The sequence below is a fragment of the Euprymna scolopes genome, chromosome 46 (genome assembly GCF_053919585.1).
Source record: "Euprymna scolopes isolate OS-2025 chromosome 46, ASM5391958v1, whole genome shotgun sequence".
Lineage (NCBI taxonomy): Eukaryota > Metazoa > Mollusca > Cephalopoda > Sepiida > Sepiolidae > Euprymna > Euprymna scolopes.
Window position 1 is genome coordinate 348,646 of NC_136527.1, and position 18,987 is coordinate 367,632.

General features: G+C 32.6%; 1 protein-coding gene across 41 annotated transcripts in view; it reads right to left on the reverse strand.

Annotated features, from left to right (window-relative positions):
• LOC145270472 (ATP-dependent chromatin remodeler CHD4-like) overlaps positions 1-18,987 on the reverse strand; it is a 251,553-nt gene that overhangs the window by 136,918 nt on the left and 95,648 nt on the right. For 37 of the 41 annotated variants that reach the window (XR_013865378.1, XR_013865376.1, XR_013865377.1 and 34 more), the window contains 2 exons: positions 17,248-17,274; positions 10,684-10,725 (listed from right to left, as the gene is read on the reverse strand). The exons of the other annotated variants lie outside the window; for them this stretch is intronic. Coding sequence is in view for 33 of the 37 variants with exons in the window: in XM_080126123.1 (XP_079982249.1) it covers positions 10,684-10,725; positions 17,248-17,274 (69 nt within the window). In the remaining 4 variants the exon portion in view is untranslated. The remainder of the gene's footprint in view (positions 1-10,683; positions 10,726-17,247; positions 17,275-18,987) is intronic. 41 annotated transcript variants of the gene reach the window in all.

Consider the following 18,987-nt stretch of genomic DNA (forward strand, 5'->3'; position numbering starts at 1 on the left):
GATAAAATCAAAAGTAAAACCCTTAAACTTTTTGACCATATCAAACGATCAACCACTGGCCTGTCAAAATTATGCTTTGAGGGTACGTTAGAAAGTAAAAAAGGCAGAGGAAAGCCAAGGAGAAGATGGAGAGAAAAATTGTTTTGATTGGACATCTCTCAACAGTTGGACATCCATCAATCAACTTGCCCTGGATCAATAGGAATGGCGAAAAATAAGTCATGTTGCTTCACAATCTGCATCAAGTGGAAGATGCGACTTGTGAAAAATTAAGCATTATTACAGACTAGCGGTGGGGGGGGTATATTCCAATATTTATGGGAGGAGCGTTTGCTTTCAAACTTATCCTTCGTAAACCATGAGCAGATTATAAAGTTCATCTGCACATATGCAGCAGACCCGCTAATTTAACAGCGTCGGCGATCATGGCTTTCCATATTGTCGAGCAATGGTAATCTCAGGAAGACAAGTAAAAACGGTAGCTTTCCATCTTGATTCGGGGGGGGGGGGGGGGGGTATCTCTGCTAGTTAAACGCATCCTCAGATATGGAAATTTCTACAACTTGGCGCAGTACACCAGTGCCCAACCTTCCCAAATGGTCACCCATCTGGCCAGACTCATCGTGACTTAACTTTGGTGATCTGGGGAGAACCAGTATGTCAATGTGATTGTGCGCTATATCATCTACATCTACTAAAAAGTTCCCTCTGGTGTAGAAGGAGAAATACCACCCTGCTCTCAATATAACCGAAATGAAGATATCCCCCTATGCCAATTGGAAGATAAAGTCCTTTGTTTTCTGAAATAAACTTTTTAATTGAGAAAAAAAAAAAGAAAGAAATGGTTAAAATTAAATTTTAAATTCATTAACAGATATGGGACGATTCACATCAGAAAAAAAAAAAAAAAGATAAATTCAACCTTTAATTGCTTCTGAAATAACCTCTTAATTTTACGTTTAATACAAATATTTATTAATGTATTCCTCAAGTATTTATGTAAAACTTGGTACAGAACCATTGCTACAGGGTTCTTGTCCAGAGTTCCCCCTGTATTGCAAAACAAAAATAAAGAAAAATCGGCACTTCTACATCATAATGAAAAAATACTGAATTTCAAGTGAATTATTAGGTCTCAAATAGTAATATATCCAAAAATTACGAAAAATGATAAGTTAGAAAAATAATTATTAATGAAAAAAGAAATTTGTAAAATGAAGCGAAATTGCTGTTATGCTAACTAAAAAAAAAAGTTGACAGGGGGATAATTATAAAGTTCTGCTGCTTAGGTCATGTAATTAACGTCAATAAAAATGTTGGACAAATTGAATTCCCAATCTAAACTTTATCAGAAACTGTTTTTCATGAATAATCATTTTTCTACCTTATCATTTTTTTAATTTTTGGATATGTTACTATTTGAAACCCAATTGCATAGATACCATTTGTTTTTACTTGAAATTCAATATTTTTTTCGTTATAATATACAAGCACCGAAGAATCTGCACGAGGTATGTGATGAAAGGAAAACATTCCAAAAATTACATGAATTAACCAAGTATTTTTTTTTTTATCAAGAAAAAATTTTTTAAACGATTAATGGGAATTTGTAACCATTACAGCATAAATTTAGTAAGTTTGGATTATTGTTGAGTTATCAACCTTTGTTTCTTTCCATTTCTTTGAAACCAGCAGACAAAAGTCCGATATTCATAAAATTTGATTTTCCTATTTAAAAATAAAACTTGATCAATTTACATGATTTTTGGAATCTGATATTTGTTTCATCATGGGTATGTACATTGTACATATTTTTTTTATATATGCGAAATTCTGGGCAAGAATCGAGTACTAAATAAATAATTAAAATCTATTTAACAATATGTAATATCAGGAAGTTTTACCAAATGTTATGCTAGCCTGGTTAGGCAAAGAGCAGACTGCACGTTTTCTCAAATACTGGTGATAAATTAAAATTATTTTCTTTTTTAAAAGTTAATCAAAGTCTGGCTAAATTGTCTTTAACATAACGGGCATCAGAATATTATTTGAAATTAACATACCAGTAAAATTGTACTTTCATTTTTCTTAACATTCAACGCAAATGAATCTTATTCAAGTATAGCCTTGAATGTATATCAATTCAAACATTACACTGATGTAGGCAAGTTGAAAAACAGTGGACAACTCAAAATAAACGATTTTTAGCTTTTACTGTTATTATTTGAAACGCATCAACACTGAAAAATTGAATAATTGTTAATTCAACAATCACGTTTTATAGCTGGTTGAAAAGTGATTCAATGATAATATATCAATAACATTTAAAATTTAGTCCCCCCACTCCCTTAATAGTAATCAGCTCATGCCATTACATTAAAAGGCTGGTTTAAAGGATCAAATCTTACAGAGGGGGAAGAGGGTGACTGACATTGTCAACCAAGACAGGGTTGAACCGGCTTCCCACAAAGGAGGAAAAGTCTAGAGGACATCAAGTTCACCATCACATTGATAATATTTCCAAGATTATTTAGATATATGATAAATGTCACTTCTGGACAGAAGTGACCATCTCTTCAGATTGATGTAGAGCATCGATGCGCACGTAGATGACTCTTCAAACCAGCTAGGCTTTTGCAAAATCGTTCATTTGGTGTTTGTGGTGGGACTTCATTATGCCTTTGAGAATCTTGTCAAAACACTTACTGAATTAAAGACGAAACCAGAGATATTACTGCAACACTTGTGTGATCTGGGAAGCAGCACAGCTTCATATAATTATTTGTCATGCCTGACCTTGTGTGACATCTCATGATTTACAACAGCCAAAACAAGACTATGTGTAAAATGTATAATTTCAAACCAATGTTATTGCAAATGTAGACAACTAAGAAAAAAATGGTCTAAATTAAGTGAAAGTTTGCGCAAGATTATCCAGAGTTTTTACAAAGTCAATTTTAACGTTTTATATTATTTATTATACGAAATATTATTTATTATACGAAATATTATTTATTATACAAAATATTATTTATTATACAAAATATTATTTATTATACGAAATATTATTATATTATTTATTATATTATATGAACGTAGAAAAACTTGTTTTGCAGGTTTTCTATATATTGTTTAGTTCATGAGGAGAGGTTGAATTCTGGAGGTTCTTTAAAACTCAAAATCAAAATCAATAAAAAGTGAATTAATGGGAAAGAACGTAGCCTCTTCTCTACGGCAGGGTTGAACTTCAAGTGCTGAAAGAGATCATTAAGATTAGTTTGAAAGTAAATGAAAAAAAAAGGGACAAACACCACAAACCATGTATAAACAAGAAACATTTTACGATAATTGTTGTATAGAAATTTGGAGTATTGTTAGTAAAGAATTTTTTTTTTTTCGCAGACACCAAGAAACCTGCTTATTTCGAGACATGCGAGAGCAAATATTTAATACGACAACTAAGAAGCAGTTACAGAAGAGGACAAAAAGAGAAATATGAAGGTTCAAGAAAAAGAAAAAGAAAAAAAAAATCAGTCGATTAAAATGTTAGTTTTCAAAATCACAAAAAATACAAAATCAAACACAAGTTGCTACGTTTACTTGTAGCAGTGGGCCAATTATGAGTTCATATCTTTCCAGCAGAATTAATGGTTAAATAATTCTAAAAGATAAAATCGGCTTTATCATTGCCATATTCAGGGACAGTATCCATTAGACCACTATCATGCACAAGATTATTTACAATTAGGTGGGGTAATTATGGCCCAATGACACACAATGCCTTAGAAAAAGACTAAAATAAAGTCCGCTTACTCATTGTGGTAGATCATAAATAGAAGTTGCATTATACGACAGAGGAGCAGAGGAAATGCAGTGTATTCGCCATTTTGCATGAACATTTGGTAATGAGAAAACTATTCAAAGTGGGTGCTCATTTTTTTTTTTTTTTTTTAACTCATGTTGACCCCTTACAAAGCCACTTGGACGTATTGGGGCCATATCTAGGAAATATTAAGATATTTATTTATGTTACATTTAAACTTCTGCATATCAGTACAGCCAGGGAAGCAGGCAGTAGGGAGGGGATTCCAAAGTCTAGCTGTTAGAGGGAAGAAACTATTAGAATCTAAAGCTTTCTGGCATTTAGGGACAACAACAGTGAAGGGGTGAAATCTTATTGCTAAGCGGGTTTGTCGTGGATATTTACGTTGAGGGGGTACAAATGAAACGAGTTCATCAGAACACATTCCATTAAGATATTTGTAAAACAGGCACAGTGATGCAACATTGCGGTGATGAGACAGGGGCTGAAGCTTAGTTGATAAAGTGGGACTGATTAGATTGACAACGCTTTTTTGGACTTTATCGAAGAGAGAGAGACTAGTGGTAGGTAGAGAGAGAGAGAGAGAGAGAGAGAGAGAGAGAGAGAGTGAGAGAGAGAGAGAGAGAGAGAGAGAGAGAGAGACTAGTGGTAGATGCACCAGCCCAGATGTGGCAACAATACTCCATGCATGGGTGCATGATGGCCTTATAGAGGTACAGGATACTCTCAGGCATGAGTAGTCTTTTAACTTGATAGAGGGAACCCATCTTCTTTGCAGCAGCCTTTGCAATGTCCTCTATGTATTTGATCGCAGTTGAAACAATGTATTGCTGATGATTCAAAGTGTTGTTTGCAACTATTTCAACCGAACAAAAAGTATTTTTTGATACCAATAAATAAAACATGAAGAATCCAAAATCAGCAATTAGCCGAGTGGACAGCAGCAGGTGAAAGCCATTCACAGACACAAACCTCAGCAAGCAAGGTATTTTATTTTGGGATATGCATTCATTAATAACCTTGCGAAAAGCATCATCAAATGAATTATTTGCACATTTGAAGAAATGGCTACAAATGAAAAAAAAAAAAGAAGCTTTTTTGCAAAGACAATGCATTGTGTAATGGCAAAACTACATGAATTGCACTTTGAATTGATTCCACATCTGCAGATCTCAAAAGAATGCTCCAAGAACAAAAATTGGTTCCAATGAAGAAGTGATAATTGAAAACTGAGACATATTTGAGATCAAAGATAAATTGTTTGATTTTAGCAAAATCCGAAAAATTGAATTTTAAGTAAAACTAATGGTATCTATTTAACTGTCATGTCACAGTAATGAACATATTCAAAAATTACAAAAAAAAAAAAAAAAAAAAAAAAAAAACAATAAGGTTCAAAATTATTAATGAAAATAGTTTTCAAAGACAATTAGTGAAAATTATTTTGCAAAAAAAAAAAAAATTTTTTTTGGTTTTTTTTTAAAGGGAGGTATTAGTATACTATCTATACTAGTATATATAATATAGTATTTTCAGCACTTGTAAAGTTTAGTCAAGACATTAAAAACTGAAAATATCGAAAAAAGGTTATATTGTACGTATCCGTTTTGGACTGAAGATCTCCGAAAAAAAAAATTTCATTTAATTTGATCGAGTAGTTTTTTTTTTTTACAGCGGAGAAACACATTCTTATGAGAGCGTGTTGAAGTCAGCCATTGTGAAATTTGCTAAAGCTGAACAGCATGCCACGGGGAGATAACTCAATGTAAAGTGCCGGCACCCCCTTCTCATCTTTAATTCTAGCTTTTCTTCCTAAAAAAAATCGAACCTTTTGCTCGGTATCAAACCAAATTGTTTTTTCGCTGTAAAAAAAAAAAAAAAAAAAAAAAAAAAAACTACTTGATGAAATTAAGTGAAATTTTTTTTTTTTTTTTTTTTTTCGGAGAACTTCGTTTCATAACGGATACGTGAATATAACCTTTTTCGACATTTCATTTTTTAATGTCTTGACTAAACTGTACAAGTACCGTATTTTCTAAAAACTGAAAATGCTTAGCCAATTTAGCAAAACTTAATTTTTGCTAAATATCTTTGTAAACTTTTCATAATTGATTTTCTATCTTTTTTTTTTTTTGATATGTTCATCGCTGCACCAATTAAGCAGATACTGTTGTTCTTATTTGAAATTCAAAGTTTCGATTCTTGAATCTTGCTATTATACCAAACAAACAATTGTTTTTCTCTTTAAAAAAATATAGCGATCAGTGTATCACCTAGAATGAGACTATGTTGAATGAAGCTGAATTTTGCCCGAGATTTATTGCATGATGTGTAACATAGAAAGAAGGGGGGGGTCATTATAATCTGCTCATGGTTTGCGAAGGATAGGTTTGAAAGCAACATAGGCATCGACACATATCTGTTAAAAACTCATTATTGGGGCGGAAAAAAATGGAGAAAAGGTTATTTAAAAAAAATATTTTTTTTAAATAAATGGAGAGGAAGATCAGAGTCAAAATGGCTATAAGTCATGCGGAAAAAAAATGCATACAAAATAAAAATATTTCAAGTTTAATTTTACATGAAAAGAGAGGTAGGGGTGTAATGTTTTTTGGGGTTTTTTAATACAATGCTGGAGAAAAAAAAAATTTTTATTAATGCTGAAAAGTATAAATTCAAAAATGTATTTGTTGCTTATAAAAAGCAATTTTTGTTTTTTATCCTTCCCTCCACCTTACTAAAAGATTTATCTCTACAAGGCATCCTACAAAAGATGTGGAAATTTAGATTTTTTTTATTAGCGTCTTCAAATGTTTTATGGTGATGAAAGAGATGGCCAGGAGATTAACAAAAAAAAAAAAAGCTCTATAACATCTGGGATTTTTTTTTTTTACTTGGGAGTCACCACTTATGAAGACCCAAAGGTCGCTCGAGGATAAGGGTTAATGAATGTAAGTGATGCAACATTGTGGTGATGAGACAGGGGCTGGAGCTTAGTTGATAAAGTGGGACCGATTAGATTGACAACTCTTTGTTGGACTTTATCTAAGAGGGAGAGACTAGTGGTAGCTGCACCAGCCCAGCTGTGGCAACAATACTCCATGCATGGGCGAATGGTGGCCTTATAGAGGTACAGGATACTCTCAGGCGTGAGTAGTCTTCTAGCTTGATAGAGGGAACCCACCTTCTTTGTAGCAGCCTTTGCAATGTCCTCTACATATTTGTTCCAGTTCATATTGCCCGCAAATGTTAGGCCAAGGAGTTTGAAGGTAGAATTCTCAGGTAGGGTGCTATTTGTCATGAATATGGGGGGGGGGGGGGGTCTTGTAATTGTTAAAGGAGAGCAGCTTAGTTTTACTCGCATTAAATGTTACAATCCATTAGCGACCCCATTCCACTATACTCTGAAGGTCATTTTCTAACGATTCTGCCATTGTCTTAGATTTATGTACACCTGTTCTTCTCTCATGCATATTATAGAGCGTTGTATCATCATCAAATATACCCATCTCGGACACAATATTATCAGGGAGGTCGTTTATGAATATTAGGAATAATAATTGTCCAAGGATCGACCAGAGGCATTCCCGCATTAATGTTATGCAGCTTGGATGTACGTTTATCAATGACAACCTGTATGCTTCTATTGTCTAAGAATTTTATCTATACTAATTGCGTATGGTTTAATCTGAAACACATTGGTTTAAAAAGTTCAATCTACACAAGCACCTCAAAATTTTTTGTAATTATTCCGTCTGATAAAAAGATAATTTTTATGCTGCAGATGTAATGAATTCTGTTGCCAAAATGAATATTGGATTGTTTTTCTTTTTTGTTTTCTGCAACGAAAGATGCCTTTGCATCTTAATATATGTTTTTATTGTTCCTTAAGTATTTCAACAAACCTAGTATTTCCAGTTGTAAGGGTGAGTAGACCCAAACCCCCAAGCTTTTCTGGTATGTATTAAATACAGTTGTTGGCAGGGCTAAACGAGCATTATAATTAACAAACATATTCGACTGCTAGTCCAAGAGGAGACTCATATACGAGAGAGCGTGTATTTTGACAATATTTTTCGTTTAAACAAACTCTGTTATACATAATTTTTCTGCTTGACTAGACCATTTTCCCCCTTAAATTATCTTTCTCGGTGTAAAAAAAAAAAAAAATGAAAAGTTCCATAAGTATCAGGAATACTTTCGATTCTATTTTGAAGTATCTTCAGATGACAACAGAAAAAAAAAAAAAACGAAAAAAAAAACTGCAATTTTTTTTTTTTTTTTTTCAACTTTTCCATGGAGAATGAAAAGTGACAGTGATATTTTTAGAGTATTATGATTTCAACATAGGAGAAAAAAAAGAGGAAAAAAGATAATCAAGCAGATGCATGGTTATGTTTACAAAGATTTGTTATATATATATATATATATATATATGTATATGTATACTGTTTTAACAAAAAAACAAGACTTCAAGAAATGGGTTGATAGCAACAAAAAGTGTATTTCATTGTTAGTTACAATTGTTTCAAGACCATTTCGACAAATTCAAACAATATGTCGTTTGAAAATTTTACAAGAACAGTCTTCAGACTTATTAAATAAAAAAACACTTTAACAATGAAACATAAGTCTGAAGAAAGGCTGTTCTTGTGAAAATTTTCAAACGACACATTATTTGAACTTGTCCAAATGGTCTTGAAACAATTGTAACTAACAATGAAATACACATTTTGTTGCTATCAACCCATTCTTGAAGTCTTGTTTTTTGTTAAAACAGTATATGAATGCTCAATTATGAAATATGATAATTTTGTAGCTTACTTTTTAAGTCATCTCTCCTTTTTGGCTTAAATTTATTGGTATATGAACAATTGTGCAATTCTATTAACCCAGTATAATTTGGAATACTACAAATTTGTCTAATATATATATATATATATATATATATATATACATACATATACACACAAACTTTGAGGTATTGAAATGAATTAGATTACAGGTTGGTGAATCTAGTGGTTTGTCTTATCGAATACTAGAAGGAAGTATTCATGACAATCCAAGCAAAATAAAATTGCTCAATATACTAGACAGAGAAAATAAAAATTCTAGTGTATATGTTCAAATTTCATTTAAAAGGATCCATTTTTAAACCAAATTAATTTAAACAGTTCAAATTAATTTAAATAGAAAAGAAGCTTGCCTTTTTCTGTTGTTCTTGGCCTTTTGTTTTTTCTTCCCCCGCCCTCGACACAAATGAATTATTGTACCACTTTATTATCTTTTTTGTTTTTACACGTCAATAAAAAATGTTTTAAAAACTGGGAGTTAAGTAGGACGTCCCCTAATATGAAAGGGTGAATGCGGTATTATGGTGAAAGAAGATACTAGCTGGGAGAAACTTTTGATTTTGTTTAGTTCTGGAGTGACAAGGATGACCAACGACCCCCAAAATCCCCCCTTTTGAGTTGGCCATGTGCCTAAGTTTTTTGTTCATCGTTGATTTTGACTGTATTTTTAACACGAATAAAAGATTTAATATCTTAAAGTGTAGTATCTGTTCCGGCAGATACTGCAAGCAAAGACCAGATGTGGGGGGAAACCCCACATATAAGACCTTGGTTAATGTAGGGGCAACCCTTCATACCAATTGTCACTATCCAGCTCCCCTACTCCCCAGGGAATTGGTCCCCATTTCCCCTTCACTCCTCACATTAAAAATCGGCCTTGTGCCTAATTTGCTCGGTGGGGGAGCAAATAAATACACTGTTGTTCTTGGCCTTCGGGCCAGGATCAAAGTGTAGTATCTGTTCTGCAGATGCTGCACTTGAGATAATTTGTACCAGTCAGTGAAGGGGAACCCCTCTATACTGAGACAATTCTTATTTTTGGTAACCAGAGTGCCCCCTTTTTGCCTACTTTTAGGGGAGCTGGTTTTTACCCCACATTAAAAACGGCCTTGTGCCTAATTTGCTTTGGTGGGGAAGCAAATAAATACCTTAAACATTATATTCTTTGATTCAAGCAATAGACAGTAAATTTGCTTAAAAATAAGTTTTAAAAATGAAAGCTTAAAAACAAAATTGAATTATAAGCAAAAAATAAAGCCATTGTTCAATAATAAATGGTCACTTGATATTCATGGTGGCAATCACTTTCTTAGTTTCATCTCGGGTATAGGAGATTGGAGGACAACGCAGAGGGAGTGAGGAGATAGCATGCAATTATTATCATCGCCAGCAATTTCTTGCAGTAATCATCAGAGGTGAGAGAACGGAACTTTTTTTTTTTTTTATTATTATTATTATAGTCAAATTTATTGAAAGCAACTTCGGAGACTAACTTTTATTGTATCAGAGACTCACACATTTTTTTTTTTTAACCCAACATAAAGATTTATCATTGAGAGTAGAGAGTGGCAGTTACTGTCCGTTTTTCTTTTCTTTTTTTTTTTTGACATAATACAATTTGTAGTTAAATATTTTTCAACCAATAGCAAATACATCAAAAGTCAAAAAGATGAAAAAACTGTTTTCCAAATGACGCTAGTCAGTAGGAGTTATTAAAACTCGTACTGATCGCTTCCCCAGTCTCGCCTCCCACCTCTGATAATAAAAACTGCGAGGAGTGGAAGATAATAAAAGTTGCATTGAATTGTGTCTACTACGGCAACACCTTTAATTTTTTTCTTCATGTCCTAGTGAGCAGGTATGGTCTACTAAATTTAACAAAACAATTGATATTTTTAAAGGGAAGGGAGAAAATAAATAAAAAAAAATCGTTGATCGCAGTAATTAGCGGTTTTTTTGTTATCAATAAAAATTGCAGAGGCTGACCGGCCAGCAAATACTACTCACTTCTATTACTGGACCCACATCCCCCTCCTTTGGCGTTTGGTTCTGAAAAAAATAAGAAGGTCCAAAATAGGTTCACGGGTGGCAAAAATGACAGCCAATTTAGGGGGAGCAGGAAAATCGACATATTCTAAGAAGGCGCTTGGGGTTGCTTTGTACAAAAGGGACATTTTTCTTTTTTTAATAAAAAAAAAAAAAATAAGGTTTATATAGAACGAAATTAAATATGGAAGATCTTAAAAAAAAGTTTTCTCATACTTCATCCTCATCAGCATTGATATTTATACTAAATTTCGATTGATGTGCGCGTTTCTCTAGATATATATTTAACTCCATCCACTACACGAGTGGAGACAAGGCTGGGTTCATTTATGTACAGGTATCCCCCTCCCACTTTATTTAACATGTCGGTTCCATACTGTCCACGTGGACAGTCATTTTCTCTGTGCTTCTTATACAGTCAGCAGATCAATTTTTCTTCTTTTTTTTTTTAAATATGTTGCTTTAATCAAGAACAATATTACATACTTAATTGCCAAAAATAGTAATATTTCCAAAAATTACAAAAAAATCATCAAGTAGAAATTTCTTTTTAGTTAAAATTTTTATGGAAAATTGGGTAAAATTGCATTTTTCTTAGACGTTATTGAGTAGGCAGCAGCAGGAGTCTACAAACAGGGGACATAACTCCAAAAAGAATATTTTAGATTGTGTCGTGGCTGCAATATTTTTTGTCCAGAGAAATTTTTTTTTTTTTTTTTTTTTTTTTTTACTAACACAATAGCAGTTTTACTTGATGAATTTTGATCATTTTTGAATATATTACTATTTTCAATATGACAATTAAGTACATATTGTTTTTGCTTAAAACGGCATATTTAAAAAATCGATTTCTCAACTATATCTTAACAAGCACTATTTTCTCCATAAAGCTAATAATTTACATTTTGTTATGCCATTGTTCGCGTTTGGCATTTCAAGTCTTTCTCCAGCTGCCTTTTCTTCACTTACCCTCAATCGAGATGCGTGTACATCTGTTTATCCAACCAAAGCTTTGTTCAACATATCCAGACAACCATAGGCAGTCGCAATGTAGAGCCAACTTTGGACAACTTCAACCATGATAGCATAGAGTCTGAACCATCAAAACACACACTACAAATTCACTAAACTATAGCTGAATAATTTCTCTACATCGTCAGAAAGAACCAGTTGGAGTCCGACATTCACTCACATGTCACATGGCATTATGGAAACTTGATCCCGAATGATTGACAAGTTAAGATGAGGAGCTCACAAAACTTGGCCCATGCTGTCACTACATGTAAAATAAAACTTCATTCATATCTCCAAGATAATAAAGCAAGTATCTGGTCAAACTCTAGAATCTGCATGGAAGCCTTTATATGATCCGTGGGGGTAACAGAACCATGACTGGATAGAAATCTTGAGTGATTCACAATTGTATTTAGAGCTTCTCCTGCTCTCAGGATTGAACCTTCAACTTGCAGAAGAGGGTAACTTACTTAATCTGCTGCGCCATATGCTACATGTGTAAATAAACTTTAGTTTAAAACATAATTCACACGGTTTGTTAGTTCTCTAATGCAAAAGCCCGAAGCTAAAGAATCACAAACTCCATTCACATCCGCCATCAACACAGATCATATGTGTCCATAACAAAAGAAGTCTAACTAAATACAGGACCTGGCTTTAATTGGAGAAGCAATCAACATCGTTCTCATTCATTCTCTCTGCACAAACGAAGTTTTCAACCGCTAATATCTATGCTGTATCTTTCGGGTTCGCTGGCACCAATTTGTTCCAAACACCACCATCTGTTTGCACAGCCAGATACCATCCCTCAAATAGACCCTCCTTTCAAGATGTCTCCGATGGTTTGGCCACACTCTGCCCAGCAACCAGCTAACATTATCTATGCCACCATCAAACTAGCCCCACTCCAGGGTTGGAAGAAATGACATCGTGGTCAGCTTCAAACCTGGCTCAGCACGATGAAGCAAGATGCCAATCTGATCCTGTGTTCTCGTCTCTACAGAGTGCACTGCTGGAACTACAAATAGCTGAACCCGATATCAACCACAGCTTCAAACTGACATGTCTGGGCGGAGTTTATAGGAGATGCAGAGAATTCAGTTGGAGGAGCCAGCTCAACGGACCCGCGGTGAACGCTGACAACAACAAACATGGCTTCAAGAGATAATTTTCAATAGAAACAAATCTTCATTGGTACTTTAAATATTTGTGCGTTTAATATCTTGTCAACGAATACACGTATATTAAGAGGGGGATACATCATTGTAACTAAACGAACTAATACACCTGAAGAAGGCATCATTCGAAAGCTCTATAAATATCAACATTGCTTTCAACAAAGGTTTAAAAAAAAAAAAAAAAAATTAAATAAATAAAAAAAAAAAAAACATTGTATGCTCATTCAAAAAATGAAAAATAAAAACTTAGGTACATTTGTTTATTAACTTCCAATTTCTACAATTCCCTTGATTTCTGGAAACACATCAGCTCAACTTAATATAATATAATATAATATATATATATATATTATATATATATATATATAAGCAGTTATCTAAGCAGTGGGGGGGGGATAAAAAATTGTCAGCTGTATAGGTTTTCTTTTCAAAGTATAAGTATTGGTAAACCTTATTCTATCATAGACAGTATCGCTGCAACCAAATATTACCTGCACGTTGTTCACTATGAACCCCTGAACCTCATTCTTATTCTTAAGAGAAAATAAATAGTAAAATGGAGACAATATTTTATTAAGGACCAGTAAGGTGGGACCCAGAAGTTAAAAAAAATGAGGTTTGGGTGCCATCAGCTAGAAACAAAAGCAAAATTTTGTCAGCAAATAAAGAGATGGCACGTGCTCGCATAACTGAATGCTTTTATCAATGGACCCTCAAGAACACATGCTATAAGGCCACAAATTTAGCTATTTAAAAGAAAACATCGTATCAACGATTTTGGTTTGCAAATTACATCTAAAGCAAGATTTTTATCTACTTTCAATCCTTCAAACAAAACAGTATTTTTTAAAACAAAATAAAGGACAATATTTCTTTCCAATCTTTTTTGTCTGAGAGATTGCTCTATCTTATGATACTGCATTGGTGACTGTACAATGCGCATGACAAAAGTTTTTAACAAGCATACAAACCTACACACATTACCATTTATATAATAGATGTAAGTTGGTTAGATGAGCAAGAAAAAATTACAATGGAGCATCTATGAATGAGAATCAGTCACTTACAAATAGATTTGCTATGTAAGAATTAATAATCAATGTCGTCACATAGCAAATCTATTTGTAAGAATTAATAATCAATGTCGTCACATAGCAAATCTATTTGTAAGAATTAATAAGCAATGTCGTCACATAGCAAATCTATTTGTAAGAATTAATAAGCAATGTCGTCACATAGCAAATCTATTTGTAAGAATTAATAAGCAATGTCGTCACATAGCAAATTTATTTGTTAGAATTAATAAACAAGGTCATCACTTATATCATAGCAAATCCATTTGTAAGAATTAATAAGCAATGTCGTCACTTATATCATAGCAAATCTATTTGTAAGAATTAATAAGCAAGGTCGTCACTTACATAATAGCAAATTTATTTGTAAGAATTAATAAGCAATGTCGTAACATCATAGCAAATTTATTTGTAAGAATTAATAAGCAAGGTCGTCACTTACATCATAGCAAATTTATTTGTAAGAATTAATAAGCAATGTCGTCACTAACATCATAGCAAATCTATTTGTAAGAATTAATAAGCAATGTCGTCACATCATAGCAAATCTATTTGTAAGAATAAGCAATGTCGTTATTTACATCATAGCAAATTTGTAAGAATTAATAAGCAATGCCGTCACTTACATCATAGCAAATTTATTTGTAAGAATTAATAAGCAATGTCGTCACTTACATCATAGCAAATTTATTTGTAAGAATTAATAAGCAATGCCGTCACTTACATCATAGCAAATTTATTTGTAAGAATTAATAAGCAATGTCGTCACATCATAGCAAATTTATTTGTAAGAATTAATAAGCAATGTCGTCACTTACATCATAGCAAATTTATTTGTAAGAATTAATAAGCAATGTCGTCACATCATAGCAAATTTATTTGTAAGAATTAATAAGCAATGTCGTCACTTACATCATAGCAAATTTATTTGTAAGAATTAATAAGCAATGCCGTCACTTACATCATAGCAAATTTATTTATAAGAATTAATAAGCAATGTCGTCACTTACATCATAGCAAATTTATTTGTAAGAATTAATAAGCAATGCCGTCACTTACATCATAGCAAATTTATTTGTAAGAATTAATAAGCAATGTCGTCACATCATAGCAAATTTATTTGTAAGAATTAATAAGCAATATCGTCACTTACATCATAGCAAATTTATTTGTAAGAATTAATAAGCAATGTTGTCACATCATAGCAAATCTATTTGTAAGAATAAGCAATGTCGTCACTAACATCATAGCAAATCTATTTGTAAGAATTAATAAGCAATGTCGTCACTTACATCATTGCAAATTTATTTGTAAGAATTAATAAGCAAGGTCGTCACTTACATCATAGCAAATTTATTTGTAAGAATTAAGTAATGTCGTCACTTACATCATAGCAAATCTATTTGTAAGTAATGTCATTCAAGACAACAATCTACATTTGTTGCATAAAATAGAAATTACTGATAAGATATATGTAAACAAAACAAAAAATTAAAATAGGAACAAATGAAATAGATTATGAAATTGCAAAACTTTTTTCCTTTACTATTAAGGGCATAAAGGAAAAAAATGTCTCCAGTTTAGCATTATTCCTATCCAGAATAATTATTTTTAAAAAGAAACTAAACTTTAAAACATTTTGAAGTAATAAGGATGAGAGAGAGGAAATAAAACAAAGGCTAGTTAGCATCAAATATTTATTAAATGCATTGCAATATAGATTTTAGAAGTCTAACTAACTTATTTTTATATATTAAAAGATGTTTGGATATAAATAATGACTTGTTAACGAAACAAAGTTCATTAAGTCTGGATAATTATTGCTAGTAAATATACATGTGTAACTACCTGACAGCAGAAACGAAAATAAAATGATTGGCTTCTCTACAAAGAAACATTAATTTTAATTACTAAATTTGCAATGTATATATATATAGTGTGTTCGAACCAAAAATTCGAGACTTTCTGGCCTTGGTAGTCAAATGAAATTTTGGAGTTTGAACTGCCGGCTTCGCTTTGAATGTAAAAAAGCAGTGATGGTCCTCAATGGGACATTGTAATTCATACAGGTCGTAATACTTTTGAAGTGTAGTGTTGACGACCCAACCCCACTCCGACAACGTTGCCACGCAAGTCTGAACTTTGCGACAGGAGTTATACTTAGAACAGTGCCATTGCAACCCCTTTGACAGTCTAAACGGTATCAGAGTTATTTTTAGCACACCAACATAGCACCAGAGCCACGTAATTCGATTGGTCGACCCCTTTTTTGCATAGGATGACAAAGGACCCTGAGGTGTCCAAAAAAGTTAAGGTCAGCAGACTTCAAAAGTAGTTATCTTTAATTTTAAGGATTTCTTTTTAATATCTTTGTGGTTTTCACATTTTTTCAAAATTTAAATGAAAATAATATTAACAAATCACGAGCTATACAAATTAGGCACAGCTAGCGAAATATAAAAACCAAGATACTATTTTGTTTAGCTCGCCTCATACAATATTTATCATTCTCGCTTTCGACACGATTTCTTAATGCTATGATAAAAAGGAGAGATTGGAACAGTCTATTATAAAGAAAAGGGAATATCATCACTAGTAGTAATTCTATTTCATTTGTACTTGAAGACAGAGAGGTAGGTGTATAACAAAGGAAAAAAAGGACTATTTTTAGATTTTGTAATTATTTATAAATGATCTTACAAACTCACTAACTCGAGCACAATGGGTGACCCATTGGATTGCCACATTTTATATATATATATATATATATATATATATATATATATATATAGCACAATTGTATTTATGCTTTAAAAGCGAACAGATCAACTATTTCTAAAATATAATCAGAAGAAAACAATTGTTTACAACGAATAAAGTTTATTTTATGCAGAATGTCAGAGAAAAGCCATTTCATTTTATTATTTGTACATTTGAACAGAATGGAAATAAACGCACCTTAGTTGCAGAATTATTAGGTCCTTTTTTTTTTTTTTTTATAGATATTTTCTTAAAACTTTAAGGGTGGAGGTATTTTTCTTTTTAATTTATTATTACTTTTGTTTTTGTACAACTGACAATTTATTTGAAGATGTTGAGCCAATGGATCACAAAAAAAAGATCAAGGGAATGAAATAAAATGGGATTTTTCTTTTCTTTAAGGGATGGATGGGTAGAAGAATAAAACACACACACACACACACACACACACGCACACACACACACAAAAAACTATCCAAATTGTGGAGATGTAAACTAACCTGTTTCTCATGAACCTTTTCAACATTCTTAAAAATAAAACATGAAATTGATTAAAACAATTAGCAAAAGAATAAAAATATCATTTGACTGTGGACAAAAGAAAATGATTTAGAAATAACATTAACAGCTGAAAAAAAATAAATATTAAACAAAAGCAGTCAAAATAAGACAATACACAAAATAAAAAAATAACGGATAATTTTTGGACCAGGATTTTTAGGAGAGGACAGGGGGTAAGAAAAAATAAAAAATTGGGAGAGGACTTTTTTTTTTTTTTTCAGTGTTTGAATAAGTTTTGGCTGAAATATTAAACATTTTGAATGTTATTTTAAATTAAAAAAAAAAAAAAACGTTTCTGTTGGCCAAAAAACTGACCGCAGCATAGTTGGTTGTGCGGTTGGCTGGAGATATAAAGAAAAAACTGTGCCACCCCCCCTGCAGCAATGAATGGGGTTAGGGTTACAGAATGTCAAAGTGAGGGTAAATGGTGATGAGAAGCGGCAACTGGCAAGCACACATTTCATGGTGGCAAAAGTATGGTAAGAAAAGCATTAGTAATCGCAGCAGAGTTTCACGTTCACAAAAAGACGACAAAACAGGAAAAGCTAAAAAGGAGCAAGCAAACATGAACACGACAAAAAAGGTTCATCAATATATAGTAACGGTGTGGTCAAATAAAAAGTTTTTATTTTAAGAGCAAAAAGGAATCACATGATTTTGGTCAATAAATCTTTCATTCAAGTCAGAAATTTAAAATTCAGTTTGAAAAGCTTCAAAATCAATATGCAACAACTTTTAATAAATGTGGAGGATCATCTGGAAAGTTCACTGTGTCCCCCTTCCCCCAACACAGCATATTGCCACTTAAAATGTAAACAGTTACTATTTGGGATTGTGTCTAACAGGAGACTATGAGGAGTTGAGCAGAGCAGCAAGATGTCTTTTTACATTAAATTCAAACTTTATTAAGTTAGTACAGCCAGGGAAATAAAAAATGTACAGGGAATTCCAAAGTCTAGCAGTCTGAGGGAAAAACGATTACCTGACTACCTCTAGTCACTAAGGACTTAAACAGTGAAGGGATGGGATTTTGCTGCTTGTAGGGTTAGTCGAAAGTGTACATTGAAGGGGCACAAGTGCTATCAGTTCATCAGTGCACATTCCATAAGAGTAACTGCAAAACAGACACAGTAATATGGCATTGCAGTGATGAGACAGATTTAAGCTTGACCTATCAGAGTTTTTTTTTTGTTTTTTTAGAAGCATTAAAGTCAAAGGACGAAACTAGTGGTAGATGCACCAGCCTAGATGTGGCAACATCACTCCATTCAGAGGTGAATTGTGGCCACGTAGAGATTTTGAAGCGTTTCAATTATTAGATTAAAATTTTTCTGGCTAGAATGAAAGATTATATTGACATGGTCAAGTGTTATGGTTCATTTATGTCCTTAAACCAAATAAGGAAAAAAAAAATTTCTTTCAACTGCGCCATTACGGTACCAATAAACCAGCACAGACTACAATTTTGTTAAATGGTTATATATAAATACGAAGATTTTTTTTTTTTTTTAGAACTTGTTTTTAGTATGACCATCTATGAAGGCGTTAAATTATATTGTCCATCCAAGACAAAAATACGAAAGTAGTCCGAATGGAACCTTAGAAGAATTCTTAGAATTTCAGAAGAACATGTGGCAGCAAGAAAAAGGAAGCAAGCAAGGTTGTTATGACAAGTATAC